Here is a 24,185-nt window from a genome sequence, read left to right on the forward strand (position 1 = left end):
GCTTCATATGTATCTTTAATATACTGTAGGCTATACATCAAGATGCGTATCGTATCTGCCTACATACATACACCATGCATATACTAAAATATTTGGGTGTCAGATATACAAAGGTCACATTGAGTGTTTATATAAGGAAAACATCAACAGAGAGAAGTGTGTGCATTTGTGAAAAAAGAGCGAGAGAAGAACAAGAACAGGTGCATGGCACTGCACCGCTGTAGTGTTGTAATAGTTTTTTTTTTTTTTTTTTTGCTGTGTCTGCACTATTTCTGAAAACCCTCAGAATTCCCTCTCCCAGCATCACAGTCCTGTATCAGCAGCATATGCTGGCTGTGTCACCATTGACTCTAAAGCGTTCCAGAGCACCACTGCTTTAATTAGATGGCTCAGTGCCATCACCATACACTGAATAATGAATACTCCATACTTAACACAGGCAAAGCAACTCCCATAATGCATGCAGTCAACACCTGTTGCCGTCATGCATTTTCCCCAGAGTGGATTGTGGAAAGGGAAAAGGTGGTCTTAGACGAACACAAACAGTAGGTTTGGCTTTGAAGGATCAAATGAAGTGACCATGCGATATGCAACACTCTGTTTTTGATGACCCTACAGCAACCCCCTCCGAACACACTGCTGTCATACAGCAGCTGCAGTGGAGCACTTACAGCCGTTAACTGTGTTGTTGTGGCCCATGCTGTGCAACATCTCCCTGCTCCCACTGCGAGAGTTCCGCGCGCTGCCCCAGGGGTCGTTGTCATAGGAACCGGAGCGGGCTTTCATCTCCTCCTTCAGGATCAACCTACCGATACCACCCTGAATCTGAGACGCAGAGAAACGAGAAGACAGAAACAAAAGAAATAATGAGTGATCAGTACTTAACGCTTACTGGCTAGATTTCAAACATGCTTAAGTGTGAATCTCTGAGCAGACAGATGGGCTCTAACTTGATGACTGATCGCTGATAATCAAAACCAGAAGAGTTTTATCTCATTATCCAATTGACACAAGTTTAATGGCTGGTTAGAGAGCATTGTGAAAATAAAGAGACAGGGTGCTTTATTGATTTACTCTTTGAAGGCCGTGACCCCAGCCATCCTCTTCTCCACCTGATGAGTACCTTCTCCGAGGAGCACGTAAAGCTGAGAGGGGGAAAAAATGAGAGAGAAAGCGAGTGTGGGAAAGAGGAAATAATGCATTTTGATGAAAAAACAACAACATTAGCATCTAAAGGGAGATGCTAATGTTGGATTGAATTAATGGGGGGTTGAATGGCAGCAAAATCTCTTATTAAATGTTAAACTTTCATACTTCTAATCAGCAAATCAGAAAAAGAGCCAAAAAATCTGAAGGAAGTAAGATACCTTTTGATCTGCAATATAATACTCTTATAGTCCCGGATTAGCTTCATCGCCTTTTGGTTTTCCTTGTGCCTGTTTGTTTCTTAGTTTCTTGTCTGTAAGTTGTTAGTTAGTTCTCCATAGCTGTTCTGTGTGTTGCATTTGCTCTTACAATCTCCAGTGCTTTCTTGTTTGATAAATATATTTAAAGACTGTGCACTTGATTATCAGCAACATGTAACAAATACTTTATTTTTATGACATTCCTAATATATTGTAGTCACACTGACTTTTCCACATTCAAAAACTAGACTATTTTCACTGGCATCCCTGTATGCGGAAACGTTTGGAATGATTGTGGCTGGTGTGAAGGACAGGAAAGTGCTGTGATGCCAGTGAACTGAATGCATAGGGCATTATGAATACATTCATCACTTACATTTAGGAGAGCTGGTGTAGTGATAGTAATCAGACTCTGAGTGTTGGTAGTGTTCAGGTGAATAGGCTGATAGTAACTTGGAAGATTGGACAATGTCCTCACTGGTCTTGCTCTTAGTTGCTGGATTGCAGTGATTGTCTGTGGGGAAAGAATTTCAGGATCACATCTTTGGAAAAGCTTGTGATACAACAGCACATAGCAGTACAATCAGGCCCCCTTTACATCTAACATTAGTATGCGTTTCCAGTGATCCCATGATCCACATAAAAAACCAGCTGTAAGTGCAACCTAGATGCTTTGTGATCATGAACATGACCCACTTTTATCAGGTCCTAAAAGTAGATCTCATCCCCTGATTTGAACAATATTCACAGCATTACTCCATTGAACTGCATCTGAAATCTTCTCGTTTCTCGTCTCTTATAGTCAATTTTCACGTGGACACTTTAAAATGTTTCTTGCCTCATTCACTTCTAATCCATATTAACATCCTTTACTAGTCAAATGGTTTAACAAAAGCAAACAGTAGATAAGATCAAAATAACATGATTTTGTTCCTTCTGTCAAACACATTCTTTTGCATTTTTTAATTTTCCATTTTAAAAATTCTAAAGCTTTTTCAATTATGTGTGAACTCAGCCTTGCTACTGCTAATGCTAGGTGTTAAGGGGGTATCAGAAAGAAAGAAAGAAAGAAAGAAAGAAAGAGAAAGGAGCTACAACGCTCACATTTAAAAGCCCAGAGGGAAATGACTTTAACACAATCCACAACACTCAATATAGAGTATCTGTATTCATATAAATGAGATATTGAATAAGCACAGAAAACACTTTAAAACTCTTTGTATTATTAGAAACGACACAGATATTGATAAATTGCTAAAGCAAAACCAGTCAAAAACAACACTGAACTCCCGTCCATATAAAACACTCACAGAAAATTCAACACAAATACGGAAGCACAGGCCTCACAGAATATTACAATAATATTAATATAATACAATCCATAATGGAAAAGACTTCACAGGGATGAGAGACGGAATGCAAGTGAGGGACTAGAGATCAATCGAACATACACACAACCCAAAACGCAGACAGACAGATGTGCACGGGGAGAGAGAATACTTACAGAGGGAATGGTGACCGAGGAAAGTAGAGGTGGAGGGAATTTTGTATTTAAGGTGGTAAGGGGGGAAAAACAGGGAAAAGAGAATAAGGGAAGAAATATTTGCATCCCATAGTCTTTAGTGAGATTTTAAGTTTGGTACCCATATGGCAGGGAAGCAAATGATCTGCGTTACAATAGTACAAGGCTTTTGCACAAACATAGACATCTACAGCAATATAAAAGCACTTTTCACTTACACATAGAGATCCACCATATGGGTAGCAAAATATTCCTTGTAAAGTACTCATTACAGGCTTGTGACATGAGGATAAACACAGAGTCGCACTTGGCTACACAAAATGTAAACTGAGCCAACAGGCTCTCAGAGATGGTTCTGACCTTTCTAAGACATAACTTGATGAACTCTGCAAGTATCTGAACTGGCCAGTAAATAAATCTACAGCATTTGTGCAGCTCTGTGCAAAACTCTGAAAATAATGGACTCTAGAAATCTGTTGTTGTGTACTGTCCATGCTAATTGGCAGGCCTACACAGAATCTTTTCCAGAAGCTTTGAAGAACTCAAACAGCCATAATTCACAAAGTTCTATAATCCCCTGAACCCTGTGTGCTTGTCTTTTAGCTAATTTGAATAACATTTTAGCTAATTTGATGCTGTCACAATCCAATAAATGTCTAGCATGCTCTATTCCATTTAACACCATTTAGTATGCTTAGATTCCACAGATTTTATCCCTCAGAAAGGGTCAGAACTGCACAGAAAATGTCTGAAATATTTGACCAACTATCATTCAAACAATTTTGCACATTCATAACACAAGCCATTTCACAATTTCTTCTAAATACAATGTGGAAAAATATTAAATCTGGGCTTATAGATATATATTACTGGACTCAACAGAAGATAGATTCAAGCCAGCTGATTGTCTTTTAATATTTGCCAACATAAAAAATTTAATTTATTATAATTAAAATTAATAGTGTTGGACAAAACCAGTTTTAAAACTGATGCAATACAATTTTGCATTAATCCATAAAACGTAACTAATTGCATAACTTTTTTATGAAAAGTAATGCATTATGTTGCTCTTGGGTTACTTTTTGTCATCTGGGCTGGGCATGCAACAACAACAGCAAAAGCCTAAAGTTAAATTTTGGGCAATTGTAAGGGCCCTTTCACACCAATAGTGAAGGTGTCAATGAATAAATGGGAAAACAAAGTAACTTGCATTACTTATTTGAAAAAGTAACTCAAACATTTCATTGTAAATTTAAAAGTGATGCGTTACTTTACTAGTTGCACAAAAAAAGAAATCTGATTACGTAACTTGTGTTACTTGCAATACCAGATTATTATCATTATTATACTTAATTTGTTTGTCCCTGATATATACATAAAATAAAATAAAAATTTCCGTACATTAAAATACATAATTTTTTTTGTGCGGTGAAAACATTGGCATGGCAAAAAATCTAAACTGTTGAGCCCAGACGAAATCTTTAATATTGAGCACTTTATTACCCATAAACATCCTTATAATATATATCAGGTATAATTGTATATTTATCACTTGGTTGTTATCAAAAATAAGGATAATAAAAATTAATCGTACGGAAAATGGCACAAGCCTGTAATGCGCACGCACACACACACACACACACACACATATATATATATATATATATATATATATATATATACAGTATATTAACATAAATACACACAGACACATGCAGTTAAGGGAAAGATGTACTATTGCTTTTGTTGAGTTATAGGGGTTAGAGTTCATGACATTTTGAAGACATACTAACCAATGTACTTGACAAAAAGTTACGAGTTTGTAATTTTATGAATGAACAGAAAGAGATATGCACATAAACAACCATCTATCTATTGATTATCAACCATCTAGTGTTCCTGTAGCTCAAGTGGTAGAGCATTGCGATATCAAGCGTTGGGGGTTCGATTTCCCGGGAACACAGAATAAGTAAAAATTGATAGCCTGAATGCACTGTAAGTCGCTTTGGATAAAAGCGTCTTCTAAATGCATAAATTTCATCTATCTATGATCCATCACTAATAACTAAAAGAAGCATTCTAGGGACTACCTAGTCCCTAAGGTACATAAAATGCAACATATGATATGTTATCGGCTGTCAGAGATACAATACGGCTGCCATTTGAACTCTGTGAACCTCTGTAGGATGTTTAGGCTTTCACGCTCGCTCAATTCATGCTTAAACAGGTTTGCCTTCCTAACAGCGGTTTCTCAACAGGGTTGATCTTAGCTTGGTGTTCAGTGGTGCTTCTCTGTGGCATCTAATGCGGCCATTTCCCAGTAAATCTAAAGCAGAGGGGGGACATGGCAAGCTTTAATCATGCCTCAGCAAGCCTCATCCTTTTTCCATCACCCTCTTTTAAGAAGCAAGGATGCGTTGCCAATTCTACATTCTTCTGTCATGCAAGGAACGGAAAGCAGGAGGCACTCTGTATTGTAATATAAGGTGTTCTTCTTCCTCATTTGCTCAATACTTCTCTTAAAGGCTTTTAGACTGAAGGGTCTGCTGGAGGACAGCTATGGAGGACACAAACACTAATCAGACACATCTTTCCCATGAGCCCACACAGCCTCAAGACTAAGCGTGAGGGAAAACAGGCCGGGGCAGGCGGAGCACACTATACCATGTCTCTTATAGATGGGAGGCTTCCTGTAGATATTGGGCTCCCCTGTGGCTGAGAAGAAAAGGAGAAATTAGAAATAAAACATGGAGGAGATGTAAGTGACAGGCAGAAGAAAGCACGGAGCAGGATAAGCTTTTTTGTTCTTCCTTTTCGGGATTCCAGGGACCTTTAGGGTAAGGTAGGGGAGAGTGGAACAGTTGAAGAGAACACACAAATGGAGTACAGCCATACTATAGATGTATAGTATAGACAGAGTCAAGAGTTACAGGGACTTTGATTCATTAGCAAGACTTTAATTTATAGTCAAATATACTGCTGGATGAATATGAAAGTGATGACAGCAGCCAATGAGATGAATTTAGAGGCCTGGCCTACCTGGCACATGGAAATGCTTGGGAGCTTGGTTTGTGGTGGGCGTGCTGGACCGGGCATCTAGCTGATTGTAATAGGGTGAACTTCTGCCACTCTCAGTGCCTGCAGCAAGCCCCAAGCCAATGACAGTAACAGAACCAGAGCATGAGTGCACACGTCCTGTGTGCCCTAACTACACACACTCAATCATCACACCAGCGATCATCAGATCAATGATCCAAGATTAGCCAGGCAGGGACAGTATGTATTTCAAAACAGAAGAAAAGACATACTGTGCCAGACAGAGGGGTGCATAGGATGTGGGTGGAATGGCAAGAAAATATCCCACTTGAAAAGCCTATATAGCTTATTTTGATTAAATTCAACATGAAATCTCTTATTGTGGTCTTACTGTAAATAATTCATCACATTCTCATCATTTAAAAAATTTAATTCATTAAATCTAATGACTTTTTGAGTGACAACTTGAAGATCCAATCAATTCCAAATAGATATTCACTGTCTTTCCCATGGTGGGTACTGTTAACTAAAACTATTAAAAACTGTTTCATTTAAACAAATTAAAACACAGAAACAAATGAAAACTGAACTGAAATAAAATAGGCACTAAAAGCACTAAAAAGCTACAAGGGAAATCAAGCTAAATAGAAATACAAAAATAACAATACTTTTAAAATAAAAAAAAATAAAATGAAAATAAAAACTAAAAATATAAAAATAAAAGCTTCTTCAAAAATAATAATAAATACTACAATAGTATGCAAATAATACTAAAAAAATATCCTGGTCTGTCTCTTCATGTCACTGAATGTACCATTTTACTTCTAAAAAATTCACAATTCATGTTGACTTTAAAATCACTATCAGTCACTACACTCTATAAAGGGTACAAAAGCTGTCAATGGGGTGGTACTATTTCAAAAGGAACTCTTTTTTTACCATATTTACCCCTAAAGGCTGCATAACGATATCTTAAATGTACATGTAAGTACCTAAAATGTACAGTTTGCAAGGGTATGGCCCCAATAAAAGTTTTTGTACATTTTTTGAGTGTTTGCTATGTAACTGGAAACCACACTTTATAAAACGTATAAAGAGGGCAAAGCAAGAAATATATAGTATATTTTCCAAATATACTGCATATTCAGTATAGTTCTAAAGCCATTCCTGCTGAAAAGACCAGCTTAGACCAGTATGCTGGTTTAAGCTAGTTAGAGCTGGTCCACTATCCATGTTGTTTATCAGCAACACATGCTGATCAACTTGCATAGTCTTCTAATGAAGCTGAAAGCTGGTTACACCAGCATCCCATTTATCAGGGATGAGAGTGTATTTTTTGTTATTGTAATGCTCAGCAGAAGGGACTCACCATATCTGTAGTAGTGCTGTGGAGAGCGGGGCATGATGGGAGACATGCCCTGTCTGCTGTAGGTGGGGGAGTCTATGTACCCCGGACTGGAGGATCTTCTCATCCTTATGTCCATACTGTCATACATGTCCTAGTCACATAAAATGTTATAATTCATTACTATGACTGTGAAAATCTCTCATTTTATTTACTCGGTGACCAAAATGATTCATAGAGCAACAACTGTCAATTTAACACACTTAATCAGACATTTTTGCTAAATATATTGCTGTTAACTGCTGACTTATCTAGGAGTAAGATCAAGTCAACATTTTTACCTGAGAATAAGGGGAGAGCGTGCCCAAGGACTGTGGAGACAAAAAAAGGAGGAAGTCAGTACAACAGTAAATCAAATTTAAATCTTCAGTCTCTTCCTCCATGACATTTGATGTGCAAGGGAAGTGAAAAGAGCAAGGGGACGGAGGTGAAAGAGCCACTGTGATCAGACCAACCTACATTGTACTGTATCTCCTGCAGAATTATAGAACTCAACATTATCTACTCAGCAAGCATAAATTCAAGAAGAGATAGTTCACCAAAAATTGAAGATCTTGTCACTTATTCACTATCATGTCATTCCAAACTCTATAATTTTCCTTCTATCTACACCAAACAAAATTATTAACCGTCCACTTCAATGTAAAAACCAAAAAGCAGCATTGACATTCTAATAAACATCTCCTTTTGTGTTCAACAATCATCATACGGTTTTGAAACAACATGAGGGTGAATAAATTTTTAGGTGAACTATTCCTTTAAGCAACATCACATAATTCGCTAGCATTTTTCAGAGTTTTTCGAAAGCAAACTAAAGCAAGGTGACTCAACAAAATTCACTGTCAATAGTGGGAGAAAGGCATAAACATAGTGCTTCAGCAAACAAAAGCATACAGCCAGCCAATGGATGCAACATAACAATGAGGAACTCAAAGCTAAGCTCGGCTAGGACCTGGCCAGTAGATCCGGCGACAGGGGGAGACATGCTATAAAGTAGACCCAGAGTTGTTCTAGTGGTCTCTAGGGCAGTATACCTCCCCATAGCTGAGACGCTCTAGCCTGTCATCGGAGCAGTATCTGTGACTGGGCTCATAGGACCAGAAGTCTGGCCTCTGCACTTCATAAATGGCTTTAACCTTAGGCAGCGCTGCCAAGTCTTTGTAATCAAGGATCTCGTTTTCCATTTTTGCCTGAGGAGAGGGACACACGACAGATACACACACTCACATGTCAAACCCAATGAGCAGGCCTGCAAAAAACAGCAATGATGAGAGGTGACGACAACATCAACAACACAATTAAATGTGGGAATAAGCCTGCGGAACAGTTGGCACACTTTAAAGCAAGTGCTGTTAAAATACTATTGAGCTCATGATTGAAACTGTAATGCAGCACATAAATGCTATAAAATGCCATATTGGATTTGATAAAACTGCTTATGACTTTTTTTGGAGTGAGTATAAAGTCCTTTGTTAACATGCAGACTAAAGGTTCTGTTTTTATTTTGGATGCATAAACTACATGACCCAAATACTATTTCAAGGGGTAGTGCAACCAAAAATGAAAACCATTATCATTTACCTACCCTCATGTCATTTCAAACCTGTATGACTTTGTTTTGTAAAACTGAAGATATTTTCTAAGGCTTCTTATTTTGTGTTCGGCAGGATAAAGAAAGTCATACAGATTTGGAACGACTTGAGTTGAGGGTGAGTAAATGATGACATGCTTTTATATTTGGGTGAACTATCCCTTTAACACTTTTAGGTTAGTACCTTCCTTTACAAATAAACCCCAAACATTATTTTAAGGTTTTGCTTCTATTTGAATCTTATACATGTAGAGTCTCATGCTTGACCTTCAGCAGAGTATGGACCTGCAGGGCTTGACAACACATATGCTTATACTGCGTTATGCATACATCAATCACACACACAGCAGAAAGGTTACACACTCAGACCGGCCTTTACTTCCACATGTGATGTTAATGACTGCACCATTGCAGAACGCACACAAACACATTATGAACATGCCAATAAACTTAAGCACGAGAGTCATCAATCTTGGGATGACCAATAATACTTACATTTATGCATTTGACAAATGCTTTTATCCAAAGCAACCTTCAGTGCATTCAAACTACACATTTAATCAGTTCATGCATTCTCTGGAAATCAAACCTGTAATTTTTGTGTTTCAAGTGCCTTGTAAAGAAACTACAGAAATCTTCATGGCACTTTACACTACCACTGCAGCGTTTGGGTTCTGTAAGATATTTAATGCTTTTAAAAGAGGCCTCTTACACTCACCAAGGCTGGATTTATTTGATACTGTGAAAAATAACTGTTTTCAAATTGAATATATTTTTTAATGTAATTTATTCCTGTGAAGGCAAAGCTGAATTTTCAGTAGCAATTACTACAGTCTTCTGGATCCTTCAGAAATCATTCTAATATGCTTATTTGCTGCTCAAGAAAAATTTCATATTATTGTCAAAGTTTAAAAATTGTGCTGATCAGTATTTCTTTTTTTTTTTGGATTCTTTATAAATAAAATACATATTTTCTTGTAACATAATAAGCCTTTACTGTCACTTTTAATCTGTTTAACCCCAAATTTTTAATGGTAGTGTAAGTCAAACGTTGTAACAATAAAATAACAATTCATTCAAAAATGGATGTTCTGTCATTATTTATATAATCAATTTTGGTAAAATTTGTGTTCTACGAAAGAAATTCAATCACACAGGTTTGGATCAACGTGACGGTGAATAAAAGATGACAGAATTTTTATTTTTGGGTGAACTGTCCCTTTAACTTAAAATAAACACGAACACATTATTGTCAAAATAATGACTAAAATTATCATAATTTCAAATCAAATGTTCTGATCTTGTATCATTTACAGCTCTGTTGTCTTCATTCAGGCTGGACTTACACAGATGACTCTGCTGGGTGAACTAATGCTGGAGCCTGGCGGAGAGATGGAGGTTTCTGATGTGCGCCTGAGCTGTAAAATGAAAAAAGGAAGAAAACAGAAGAGCTTCAGAGTGAGATCTGAAGGCATTTTGAAATTCATGTAACTGTTAAAAAAAGACATTTACTCTCAGTTTCCTCTCTGCTCGAGATGCTTGTTTACACACAGGATGCCACACCTCTGAACCTGAGAAACACAGCAAAACAAAGAGGAGGAGAATGTTAGATACAAAACTTCTAATCCAGCCATGTGTTCATTCAAGACACAGTGGCGCCCCCAGAAAATGTTAACAGTTCCATTAAATTTCCATTAAATGTGAAATTAAAACCGCCAATAGGTGGCAGCGAGTCACTGTTAATAAGTGAGTCATTGCGATTGAACCGAATCATTTAAACGGTTGATTCATTCAGGAACGAAACACTTTAATGTTGCTCAGAGACGCAAAACTGTGGCTGCAGCAGGTGCTGCACTTTTTTTCACTTCTTAAACTATTGTGAATTTACATTCTGCATTTAAATTAATAGTACCCACTGCAAATCTTCCTAGGGGTGGCCGCAGGGGTGGCCAGAGTTTATACAGGGGTGTTATACAGAGTTTATACACCCCTGGCCACCCCTTGGGGGCGCCCCTGTCAAGACACCTTAAAATGACATGATTTAAGACATAAGAAGAAAGGATTGTAAGATTAAACCACATGGATTATTTTTTATTGTTTTAAAGAAATACTTTTATTTAGCAAGGACACATTAAATTGAGAAAAAGTGGCCTTAACATTGTTACAAATTCTTTAAAAAAAAAAAAGAACATTCTGTTAATCAAAGAATCCTGAAAAAATCATCAGTTTCCACAAATATCTTAAGCAGGACAATGGTTTCAACATAATTCAAAATATTACAGTTTCACTGTATTTTCTGATAAAAAGAAAATGCAGATTTCATAAGAATAAGAGACTTTGTTCAAAAACATTAAAAGATCTTACTGAACCCAAACTTTTGATTGGTAAGATTGAAAATTGATACTAAATTTATATTTCTATTTCATATATATTTCATAATCTGATGTATATTATTAACTGAAATGGACCTAATGGACTTGCACTGAGATTTTTATTGTACATTTTATTCAGTTTAGCCAATCACATTCCTCCTGACCTTGGTGGTGAGTTTGAGATTTGGAAGCAGATGGATAACTCAAGCTAATGCAAATACATTTAACGCAACCACTCTATGAGAAGAAAGGCCAGAGTGCATTCATTCAACTGTAGTATTTTCAATTTCAGACTGATGGGTTTTTTAATCCGATGCTCTGTCTCTGGCTAGCTCATTCTCTCCCTTTCTCATTCCCAACGTACCTCTTTCTTTTTTGCATGATAGTAATGTGCTGACGGCCGGCTCTGCTGACTTTTAAATGCATTTACCTCGAGGCGTGTTCGCTAGCCTGTAACTCACTTACACATCTCAGCACTGAATGTGAAACAGAACAGACAAACACAGAAAAAGACCTGCGGTGCATTCTAATGTCCACCAGCCGCTGGCACTGGAAGTCATATGAGCGATCATACAGTTTCACAGAGGAAATCTACTGAATGAGGCATTAAGATGGATCAAGATGAGCCTCTGTGACTCCTTGGGGAGTTTCTTTATTAAAGTCTTCTCACTACAGCCTTTATCTCCAACATGAATCTTGCATATTGTTCATGATGTTCTGGAAATGAAGCTAATGTTGAAAGATTGTCATGGAATATTGTAAAAGAGCTCTTTTATTAGCAAAGTGCTCATCTGCAATGTCACAAGGATGAACTTTTGACCTTGAATGACCATGTGAATTACACATACAAGATTAAATTAAGTGGAATTTGAGAATTTTTTTTTTTTTAAAGAACCTTTTAATCACTCACATGTGAAATACATTTTAAATAATTTTTAATGTTTTTTTTTTTTAAGAAAATGAAATCTATTAAAATGGTTTTAAACTATAGTTAGACATGTTCCCACATTTTGGTAATTACAAAGCTCATAGAAAATGAACAGAAAATAAAACTCCTCTATATTATTAAGTAGTTTGACCACCTGATGTTGACAATCACCATTTTCTGAAAGTTAAGCAACTTTCACCGACCATTTGTTGTAAAAGAAAATCAAAATCACTTCCTTATTTGGAAGAGTTTCAGGTCCTGTTTTGCACCCTATTCATGGAAAGTGCCAGCTGTTGGCCTCTTCAACCTCTCCTCACCTGTGAGATACATCTCTTCTCCTTCTGTAAACATCATCTGACACCAGGCACAGCGAGCACAAGTGGGGTGGTAGTGCTTCCCTCCAGCCTGGACAGAGAAAGATAGGGACAAACAGAATGATTAAGAAACGTTGTAGGTAGCTCTAAAAGATTCTAAAATAACATGTACAGCACATTAATGCTCCACTTGTTAAACCCATTATCATGAGTGCAATAAACACAGTCAACATATACTTGTCTCAACAGTGTCCTCCATACTAAGCAACAGAGCATTCCTTCGTTATCGCCATTTTAATACTGCTCAAGACTCATTTGAGCTCTACAGACATTTAATGACTCTCTTGCTCACCGTACGGCTTACGCAGTTCCTTCAGTGCCAAGAATCAGTAATTGAGAGAACTGTTCCCTTGGGCCAGTTAAAAAAATATGAGCTTGTTGATGGAACTGGATAGAACAAACTCTTTTAAAAACATTTTCACAGTTTGTTTAGAGTTCCAGTTGAGAAGGGAAACAAATGAGATAGGAAAGAGATGTCACCCAAGTGAATGGTGTAAAAATGTATTCATGTATTATAATTAAAACTATACAATAGTTAATACATGTCCTTCAGTGTAGTCAAGCAGCATTCCAACAATGCTACTATAACAGAGCAATAGTACTAGCATTTTTCACAGTTTGTATTGACATTGTTGCACCAGTAGATGGCGACAAGTAACTTTCTTTTTAAGAGAGTCATTGGAATCATTCACTCAGTTTTGATTTGCTCAAAAATACAGATTAATTCTGGAACTAAACAAAATGTGTTGATGAAAAAAATTCTTCAATTATTTTATAATGTAGTCAACTGATTTAAATCCGGCAACACATTTGATAATATTTGCAAATAAGGTGAATTCTTCAATTATTTAATCATTTAGTCAACTGATTTAAATCCGACAACACGTGTGTCTTTGTAAACAAGACATTGAATCATTTAATCACTTACTCGAAACCCATATATTCAAAACAAATTAACTGGTAATGATTCAGCAACAAAACACATGACTCTTTATGAATGAATTGCCAAGTGAGCCACTTAAACAATTTGTTCAAAACATTGATCCATTTAGGAACAAAACATATGCCAGTCTTTATGAATGTGTCATTCAACCATTGAATCACTTACTAAACTGATTCATACAAAACCGATTCATTAAGGAATCAAATGTGTCTTTATTTAACAACAAAAATGTGACTGATTTTATGAATGAGTGATTTAATCGGTCACTCAAACTACTTAGTCAAAACACTTATTTATTCAGGAACAAAACAAGTGACTGTCTTTGTCAGTGAATTGCTAAGAGACACAACCACTGATTCTTCTGTGGCTTTCTTTAAAACTATTTACATCAGAAAAACAACGATAAACAAAATAACTGACCATTATGTATCGAAAATGTAAGTTCTTAGACTAGTATGACAGTTGCTATTCATAGACAAATATCGTGAATACACACACTCATTAGGAAGCCCAGAGAAGTAAGGGGCATATTGGAGAGGAGGCACTGAGCAGGTGGTAAAACAAGGCCAGTTTATGAGCTAGAGACATAGTGTATGCTGTCACTGCTCCAGGAATCAGCGAGCTGTCAGTTTCTAAGTGTTCAGAGGCATATGGTATTACTAGGTGTCTCCCAGGGGGAATGAGTGCAAATCAAACAGGCAGATAAAGATAAATCAGCCTGTGTCCCACTAGCTATAAATAACCTGACTTGAGCTCACGCTGGAACATGGAGCACTTCACACCAGCCACTCAGACTGGGATAAGAGCAAACAAGGCAACAGGAATGAGTTAATGTGTGTGAGTACACAAACTGACTCAATGTTTTTTAAATGTGTGTGTATTAGCATTAAGCTTTATCAGCTTTGGAACTCTCGAGTGGCAAATGATCTCCTTTCTTATTTGTATGTAAACTACCTAATCATGTTTCACTTCCCCTGCGATCGTCACATTATTCAAAGTCTCTCATGTTCTCTGTCTCTCCCTCCATCTCCATGACTCCACAACCTACTCAGGAGTGTCAGAAAATAGCAAGTCAACAAAAGAAAGGGTGCCTGCCAAAATATCCATTCTTTCTTATGAATCCATTCTTCAAAGGCCAGAATATTAGGCCATTCCTATCACAGGGGAAGAAAACTAAAGGCAGGGCAACCCACTGGCTCTTCATTAGCTCTATCACTCATTCCCCCAGTAACAAGCCACTGACACATTACTGGTGAAGGGTCTGAACTTTTAATGCTCCATTTCAAACCACCTTTAATAAACTTCAACTACATTTAATACTAATATAAAACATATCATATGCACTATACAATAAATATATATTTTTGGAGGAAGACCGAGAAAAATATCAGAAGGAATGATAACAGTGATAGTCCTCACTTGTATATTCTCTCAAAGTGTTATCCTCTACAAGTCTCTCCAAGGTGTATTTTTTGCTGTCTGTTAACCAAAAACGGTGAAAGCGTTGTGAGAGAGAAAAGAGTGTGTATTTCTGAGGGAAGAGTGCTTCAAAAGGTGGTTTTATTCCCCCGTCTGTCTGGGCTTCTTCATCCATCTCCTCATTCTTAGCCCTTGATCTTTTTATAACGGAGGCTTCCTGCCTGGCCTGCTTGATGGATCAATTCATGTTCTTTTCAGGTATAACTCAATGGAATCGCTGTCTATTCAGCAGAGTTCTGAGGTAATTCAAAGTCAATAGCAATCAAAGACGAGTCACTCAACACAAAGGACAACTATAGTATATAAGAATACAGTAAGTAATGAGTCAATTTCTCAAGTTCAATGTTCTCTACAGGAAGTCCACAAAGGTATTACAGGTGGTCTGTAGACATGAATTAAACTTTCATTACATTTCTAATAAATACCACTACACTACTACACCACTAAAAGTTTGGGGTCAGTAAAATTTTTTTGGTAACACATAACGTCTAAGGTTACATATGTAACCCTGGTTCCTCGAAGGAACGAGACGCTGCGTCGAGAACGTTTGGGGAACGCGTCCAGCGTGACGTCTCTGAATAATGTGTATAATCAGTCCAAAGGAAGGGCGAGACGTCATAGGCGGGTGACGTCAGAGACCAGGAAGCATAAAGCATGAGCGGCAAAGCCGGAAATCAGCCTCAAAAGATGAAGCAAGCGCCAGCCAGAGATGCCGGAAGTGTGGCACTGCGACGCAGTTCCAGGAAGCAGGGTTACATACGTAACCTTAGACGTTCCTCTTCAGGAACTCGAGCTGCGTCGAGAACATTTGGGGAACGAGAATGCCCACACCACCAGACTTTCAAATCTCTGCCTAGTGTGGAAGAGCACAGCTAAAGCAAGAGAAGGAGCCTGACAGAATTCGGGGACAACCCGTCCAATGGCCAAACTTCAGAAGGAGTGAGTCTTGACCCCCAGGAGAGGGGAGATCAAAGGACTCGAGGCTTAGGATAACATCCTGATCACCGCTTAGCATAAGCTTCTTCTGGCCAGAGGCCTCAGCCTCAGCGCACCATGGAGGAAACATGTAACCAGAGGGTTTCTGCCCACTGACTGGCCACCGAGAGGGGCGCGGTAGGCCACCATGACCGCCACATAGACCTTCATGGTGGAGTGGGTCAACCCTGCGGAGAGCCTGCAGGAACTCCAGCACTGTACCATACGGGCAGTTAACTGGGTTGAGCTGGCGGTCTCCGCACCAAGAAGTGAAAAGCTTCCACTTCAAGGCATACAGTTTCCTCATTGAGGGAGCTCTGGGTTGGAGAACGGTATTACAACATTGGTTGAGAGATCGGAAGCTAAGAGTTGTGCCTCCTCAGAGACAGCACCTACAGCCTCTAAGCTCCATGCGGGGGCGCACCCTCCGCCTGCGAGAGGAGATCTCTCCTGACGGGAACCTCCCATGGAGTGCCGTCAAAAAGAGAAATCAGGCCCAGGAACCATACCCGGCCTGTCCAGAACGGGGCTACTAACAGCAGCCGGACTCCGTCCCCGCGCACTCTCTCCAGAACTCCCGAGAGCAGAGCAATCGGGGGAAAAATGTACAGATGAAGCCTAAGCCATGTCTGTACCATGGCGTCCAGCCCCAGTGGAGCTGGATGAGTCAGAGGAAGCCAGAGGGGACAGTGCGATGTCTCTCGAGTCGCAAACAGATCCACCCGAGTCTGGCCAACATCTCTAACTCTGCTTAATCACCTCAGTGTGAAGCCGCCATTCCCCGGGCCTTGGCCTCTGCCTCAACAGGATGTCTGCTCCCATATTAAGATGCCCAGGAATGTGAACTGCTCTGAGCGAGAGGAATTCGTCCTGGGCCCACACAAGGATCTGGTACGCTAGTTGTATAAACGGCGTGAGTGCAGACCTCCTTGGCGGTTGATGTAAGAGACCACCGCTGTGTTGTCGGTGTGCACCAACACATGGCGACCTCTTAGGTCTGGGAGAAAATAACTAAGTGCACGAAGCACGGCCAGCATCTCCAGGCAGTTGATGTGCCATGTCAGATGGCGACCACTCCACAGACCGCGGGCAGGGTGGCCACTCATGACCGCACCCCAGCCGGTGAGGGACGCGTCTGTTGCTAGCATCCCGCGGCGACAAGGAGCTCCCAGCACCGGGCCCTGAGACAAGAACCAAGGCTTCCTCCACATATCCAAGGCACGTAGGCAGCGCCGCGTGACCTTTAGCATGCGAAGTGGGTTTCCCTCCAGGGAGAACCCCTTGGTCTCAAGCCACCACTGTAGGGGTCTCATGTACAGCAGGCCAATAGTATTCACGTTGGACGCAGCTGCCATCAGACCCAGCAATCTCCGTGACTGCTTGACAGTGAGTGACTAGCCTTCTCTCACTCTCGCGACTGCAGTGAGGATCGACTCGATCCGAGTTGGTGACATACGTGCCTGCATCGTGGTCGAATCCCACACCATGCCCAGATAAGTGGTTCTCTGAACTGGAGAAAGCACACTTTTCTTGGCGTTAAGTCTTAACCCCAGCTCTTTCATGTGAGCATGAATGACATCTCGGTGCAGAACTGTCATCTGCTCAGATTGAGCTGATATCAACCAATCGTCAATGTGGTTGAGTCGTGAAAGTGTGGGGTGAGAGTGCAAGGCCAGAGGAACATCCGTATTGGTAGGCTTTTGCCCCCAAAAGCAAACCTCAGGAACTTCCGATGAAGAAGGATGGAGATAAGTGCATCTTTTGATAGATCGTGACACACCAATCCTTGGACTTGGCCTGTGCAGGCGTGCTAAACTTCAGTCCCCTGACTGAGAGGTTCAAAAAGCACAGATCTAGAAAAGGACACAACACCTCATCCTTCCTTGGAACAGTGAAGTACCGGCTGTAGGACCGGACTCTGCAACCCAAGGAGGGACCACATCGATGGTCTCCGTCCTCAGAGAGAGTCTACTTCCGTTCCATTACCAGAGCTTGCTTGGGGCCCACCAGAACTGGATTCTGTGGCCTCTCACTACAGTGTGCAAGACCCACTGAGACAGCCAAACTAGCTGCTCTGGAAACCTCCCAGGAGGTCACAAGCCTCTTAGCACCGCTATGTTTCCGGGCGGTAACTAAGAGAAGCGCTTGCTGGAGACCGCTGCGCCCTGGAACACCGGCAGGGTTGGCAGATCGATCTCCTGAGGGCACTGAGGAGAGACGGGCACCGTGTAATGCGGTGTATACCGCTCTTCCCCAGAGGGGCCTGCCCTCCGAGGTCCTGAGCCGCAGCATCAGGAAACCTCCCAGGAGGTCACAAGCCTCTTAGCACCGCTACGTTTCTGGCCGGTAACTGAGAGAAGCGCTCGCTGGAGACCGCTGCGCCCTGGAACACCAGCAGGGTTGGCAGATCGATCTCCTGAGGGCACTGAGGAGAGACGAGCACCGTGTAATGCGGTGTACACCACTCTTCCCCAGAGGGAGCTGGCCCTCAAAACGTCCTAGGCCTTACGCGTCAGGACGTTATGATGAAGGCTATCCAGCGAAAACAACGGTCCGTAGAACTGCTTTCCACTAGAAGCCTTCGGCCTGGGAGCGCCACTCTGACTCTAGCGTCTGCGGAGTACAAAAGTGAAACCCCCGGCACGAGGGGCTGGAACATGGTTGGGACTGCTCCGCCCAGCAGCCCCTGACCGCCTCAACCTCCTCAGAGGAAGAGCGGTACACACATGTTCTCACATAAGAAATTACATCCCTAGAGCCCCTGCACATCTAACTTCACATAGTCAGATAAATATTAATATATAGTAGTCAACAACCAGACGAGTCAACACGGTCTGGTGTAGGAAAAAAAAAAACTCACATAAAGATGAAACAATGTAATACACGTGTTGCCTCGGCAGCGTGCATGTTCTATTTTTTTTTTTTTATATATATATGCTACTCAGTCACACAGACAGCATCAATCTCCTCAGAGAAAGACGAATGCTGCAGCGAGCTCTGCCTCCGAGGACGAAGAAACCACAGCACGGGTTTTCAAACCTCGAGACCGAGCTCTAGATCTAGTGAACAGATCTAGTTCGCCAGATCATGTGCGATTCCCGCTATAGCGGTCGCCGCTGTGCATCAGCCCCAGCGCGACCGCAACCGCAAGATCGCATGCACGGATACACTCCTCATAGCGTGCCAGATGAGAGAGCATGCAGCAGAAGCAGCGAGCTGTCTCAGAGGGTTTCTGCCCACTGACTGGCCACCGAGAGGGGCGCGGTAGGCCACCATGACCGCCACATAGACCTTCATGGTGGAGTGGGTCAACCCTGCGGAGAGCCTGCAGGAACTCCAGCACTGTACCATACGGGCAGTTAACTGGGTTGAGCTGGCGGTCTCCGCACCAAGAAGTGAAAAGCTTCCACTTCAAGGCATACAGTTTCCTCATTGAGGGAGCTCTGGGTTGGAGAACGGTATTACAACATTGGTTGAGAGATCGGAAGCTAAGAGTTGTGCCTCCTCAGAGACAGCACCTACAGCCTCTAAGCTCCATGCGGGGGCGCACCCTCCGCCTGCGAGAGGAGATCTCTCCTGACGGGAACCTCCCATGGAGTGCCGTCAAAAAGAGAAATCAGGCCCAGGAACCATACCCGGCCTGTCCAGAACGGGGCTACTAACAGCAGCCGGACTCCGTCCCCGCGCACTCTCTCCAGAACTCCCGAGAGCAGAGCAATCGGGGGAAAAATGTACAGATGAAGCCTAAGCCATGTCTGTACCATGGCGTCCAGCCCCAGTGGAGCTGGATGAGTCAGAGGAAGCCAGAGGGGACAGTGCGATGTCTCTCGAGTCGCAAACAGATCCACCCGAGTCTGGCCAACATCTCTAACTCTGCTTAATCACCTCAGTGTGAAGCCGCCATTCCCCGGGCCTTGGCCTCTGCCTCAACAGGATGTCTGCTCCCATATTAAGATGCCCAGGAATGTGAACTGCTCTGAGCGAGAGGAATTCGTCCTGGGCCCACACAAGGATCTGGTACGCTAGTTGTATAAACGGCGTGAGTGCAGACCTCCTTGGCGGTTGATGTAAGAGACCACCGCTGTGTTGTCGGTGTGCACCAACACATGGCGACCTCTTAGGTCTGGGAGAAAATAACTAAGTGCACGAAGCACGGCCAGCATCTCCAGGCAGTTGATGTGCCATGTCAGATGGCGACCACTCCACAGACCGCGGGCAGGGTGGCCACTCATGACCGCACCCCAGCCGGTGAGGGACGCGTCTGTTGCTAGCATCCCGCGGCGACAAGGAGCTCCCAGCACCGGGCCCTGAGACAAGAACCAAGGCTTCCTCCACATATCCAAGGCACGTAGGCAGCGCCACGTGACCTTTAGCATGCGAAGTGGGTTTCCCTCCAGGGAGAACCCCTTGGTCTCAAGCCACCACTGTAGGGGTCTCATGTACAGCAGGCCAATAGTATTCACGTTGGACGCAGCTGCCATCAGACCCAGCAATCTCCGTGACTGCTTGACAGTGAGTGACTAGCCTTCTCTCACTCTCGCGACTGCAGTGAGGATCGACTCGATCCGAGTTGGTGACATACGTGCCTGCATCGTGGTCGAATCCCACACCATGCCCAGATAAGTGGTTCTCTGAACTGGAGAAAGCACACTTTTCTTGGCGTTAAGTCTTAACCCCAGCTCTTTCATGTGAGCATGAATGACATCTCGGTGCAGAACTGTCATCTGCTCAGATTGAGCTGATATCAACCAATCGTCAATGTGGTTGAGTCGTGAAAGTGTGGGGTGAGAGTGCAAGGCCAGAGGAACATCCGTATTGGTAGGCTTTTGCCCCCAAAAGCAAACCTCAGGAACTTCCGATGAAGAAGGATGGAGATAAGTGCATCTTTTGATAGATCGTGACACACCAATCCTTGGACTTGGCCTGTGCAGGCGTGCTAAACTTCAGTCCCCTGACTGAGAGGTTCAAAAAGCACAGATCTAGAAAAGGACACAACACCTCATCCTTCCTTGGAACAGTGAAGTACCGGCTGTAGGACCGGACTCTGCAACCCAAGGAGGGACCACATCGATGGTCTCCGTCCTCAGAGAGAGTCTACTTCCGTTCCATTACCAGAGCTTGCTTGGGGCCCACCAGAACTGGATTCTGTGGCCTCTCACTACAGTGTGCAAGACCCACTGAGACAGCCAAACTAGCTGCTCTGGAAACCTCCCAGGAGGTCACAAGCCTCTTAGCACCGCTATGTTTCCGGGCGGTAACTAAGAGAAGCGCTTGCTGGAGACCGCTGCGCCCTGGAACACCGGCAGGGTTGGCAGATCGATCTCCTGAGGGCACTGAGGAGAGACGGGCACCGTGTAATGCGGTGTATACCGCTCTTCCCCAGAGGGGCCTGCCCTCCGAGGTCCTGAGCCGCAGCATCAGGAAACCTCCCAGGAGGTCACAAGCCTCTTAGCACCGCTACGTTTCCGGCCGGTAACTGAGAGAAGCGCTCGCTGGAGACCGCTGCGCCCTGGAACACCAGCAGGGTTGGCAGATCGATCTCCTGAGGGCACTGAGGAGAGACGAGCACCGTGTAATGCGGTGTACACCACTCTTCCCCAGAGGGAGCTGGCCCTCAAAACGTCCTAGGCCTTACGCGTCAGGACGTTATGATGAAGGCTATCCAGCGAAAACAACGGTCCGTAGAACTGCTTTCCACTAGAAGCCTTCGGCCTGGGAGCGCCACTCTGACTCTAGCGTCTGCGGAGTACAAAAGTGAAACCCCCGGCACGAGGGCTGGAACATGGTTGGGACTGCTCCGCCCAGCAGCCCCTGACCGCCTCAACCTCCTCAGAGGAAGAGCGGTACACACATGTTCTCACATAAGAAATTACATCCCTAGAGCCCCTGCACATCTAACTTCACATAGTCAGATAAATATTAATATATAGTAGTCAACAACCAGACGAGTCAACACGGTCTGGTGTAGGAAAAAAAAAAACTCACATAAAGATGAAACAATGTAATACACGTGTTGCCTCGGCAGCGTGCATGTTCTATTTTTTTTTTTTTATATATATATGCTACTCAGTCACACAGACAGCATCAATCTCCTCAGAGAAAGACGAATGCTGCAGCGAGCTCTGCCTCCGAGGACGAAGAAACCACAGCACGGGTTTTCAAACCTCGAGACCGAGCTCTAGATCTAGTGAACAGATCTAGTTCGCCAGATCATGTGCGATTCCCGCTATAGCGGTCGCCGCTGTGCATCAGCCCCAGCGCGACCGCAACCGCAAGATCGCATGCACGGATACACTCCTCATAGCGTGCCAGATGAGAGAGCATGCAGCAGAAGCAGCGAGCTGTCTCAGAGGGCGAAAAACCCGCAGGACTCTGCAACCCAGCACTGGTTTCCAAGCCTCGAGAACGAGCTCTAGATCTAGTAAACACGGGTGGAGATAGGACGAGCCGTCTCCAACCCGTTCACCAGATCATGTGCAATTCCCGCTATCGTGGTCGCTGCCGTGCATCAGCCCCAGCGCGACTGCAAGATCGCATGCACGGACACACTCCTCGGAGCGTCCCCGGCGAGAGCGGAGCACTTAACAGTGAGAAAAGCACAATCAGCACCCCGTGAGCCGACTGCGCGAGCTCCACACCTCATTAATGCTGCTTATTATAATATTAGGCATAATATGCGTGTGTAACTGGTGCTTGTGTGACTGGTGCTTGAACAACTGGCGAGCTCATCGACACCTTTCCATATCAATCTCCTCTGAGAAAGACAGGCAGTGCGTCGTGCCCTCTCACCGGGGAGAAAGTACCGCAAACGCGGGCTTCCGCGTTTGCGGAAGCCCGCTAAATAAGACTCACAAACAGATAGTGACTGACACACACACACAGAGCGCTTGCTGAAGACACAAGGCTGATTTCCGGCTTTGCCACTCATGCTTTATGCTTCCTGGTCTTTGACGTCACCCGCCTATGACGTCTCGCCCTTCCTTTGGACTGATTATACACATTATTCAGAGACGTCACGCTGGATGCGTTCCCCAAATGTTCTCGACGCAGCTCGAGTTCCTGAAGAGGAACTTAAAGTTATGCAATCTTATAAATAATTGTAACCACAGTAAATATGGCACATAATTACACTTATCAATTCATTGTTACTCTATGCATTTTAAATTCATTTATAGTTATTTTCAACAAGATATAATGTATTACAACACACACTATGAATAATTATAATGCATTATACCCTCAATTAACCTTTATAATTCATTATAAATAAAGGCTTTCAGTATAGTCTTGCTGATTTTTTATGCTTTTGAAAGTCTCTTTTTATCAATATCGAAAATTAAAACCATGATAGATTTTTTCAGTACTCTACTGAATAGAATTGGACACTGGTCCTGTGGTGGGATGTAGACTCACCTCCAGCACACGTCCACTGATGTATCTGTCGCACGTTTCACACTTTATCCCAAACTGGGCATGGTAGTCTGACTCACAGTAAGGAATGCCGTCTCTGCATGCAAATTAAGACTCACATGAATAAACACATTCTTATCATGTTACTAAAAATAAAATACAGGTATTTAGGTTTCACAAAACTGGAAAACCATTACCTTTGTGACTCTATTTTTAGTATTAATTTCACAAAAGTCCACAAAAGGAGCACCTGTTTATAAGTAAATCAAGTTTATATGCACATACATTACCATTTCAAAAGTTTAGGGTCTCTTATTCTCAAGCCTGCATTTATTTGATCAAAAATACAATAAATCCATAATATTGTGAACTCTCATCACTATTCAAATTAGCTAATTATTTATTTATTTTTTTAGCACCACTACTCCAAGTCTTTAGTGTCACATGACTTTTGAACGGTAGTGTATATACAGTGAGAGAGTGTCCATACAAATTTGTGAACTGTATATTTATCCACATAATTTATATCCATGTAAACAAAGGATACAAAGACTTATTACTGGAAGTGAATGTGTAAAATATTAGGGAAATTGTTATTAAATATTTATTAAATAAACAGACTTAATCTGGTTTCAAACAAAATAAAAAAGAGGCTGCTTTGTGCAACACATTGTGTGGCTGAAAGAAAGCCAGCAGGTCAACAGAAGGAGTGTTCACTCACTTGCTGATGTACTCTCCCGTCAA

The 24,185-nt window shown here is 42.3% G+C and overlaps 1 protein-coding gene across 6 annotated transcripts in view; it reads right to left on the reverse strand.

The window, feature by feature from the left end:
* The window catches only part of ablim3 (actin binding LIM protein family, member 3), a 79,429-nt gene that overhangs the window by 4,061 nt on the left and 51,183 nt on the right, over positions 1-24,185 (reverse strand). The window contains exons 5-17 of one of the 6 annotated variants that reach the window (XM_059515760.1): positions 24,163-24,185; positions 23,445-23,538; positions 12,578-12,665; positions 10,473-10,531; positions 10,307-10,378; positions 8,404-8,559; positions 7,651-7,680; positions 7,334-7,463; positions 5,968-6,066; positions 5,593-5,643; positions 1,783-1,902; positions 1,075-1,145; positions 672-825 (exon numbers count right to left, since the gene is read on the reverse strand). The exon at positions 24,163-24,185 is cut by the window's right edge and continues 104 nt beyond it. In XM_059515760.1, the coding sequence (XP_059371743.1) occupies positions 672-825; positions 1,075-1,145; positions 1,783-1,902; positions 5,593-5,643; positions 5,968-6,066; positions 7,334-7,463; positions 7,651-7,680; positions 8,404-8,559; positions 10,307-10,378; positions 10,473-10,531; positions 12,578-12,665; positions 23,445-23,538; positions 24,163-24,185 (1,147 nt within the window). Of the gene's footprint in view, positions 1-671; positions 826-1,074; positions 1,146-1,782; positions 1,921-5,592; positions 5,644-5,967; positions 6,067-7,333; positions 7,464-7,650; positions 7,681-8,403; positions 8,560-10,306; positions 10,379-10,472; positions 10,532-12,577; positions 12,666-23,444; positions 23,539-24,162 lie in introns of all 6 variants that reach the window. The other 5 variants (XM_059515759.1, XM_059515764.1, XM_059515763.1 and 2 more) reach the window with 5 other exon arrangements.

This window comes from Carassius carassius, chromosome 29 (assembly GCF_963082965.1).
Source record: "Carassius carassius chromosome 29, fCarCar2.1, whole genome shotgun sequence".
Lineage (NCBI taxonomy): Eukaryota > Metazoa > Chordata > Actinopteri > Cypriniformes > Cyprinidae > Carassius > Carassius carassius.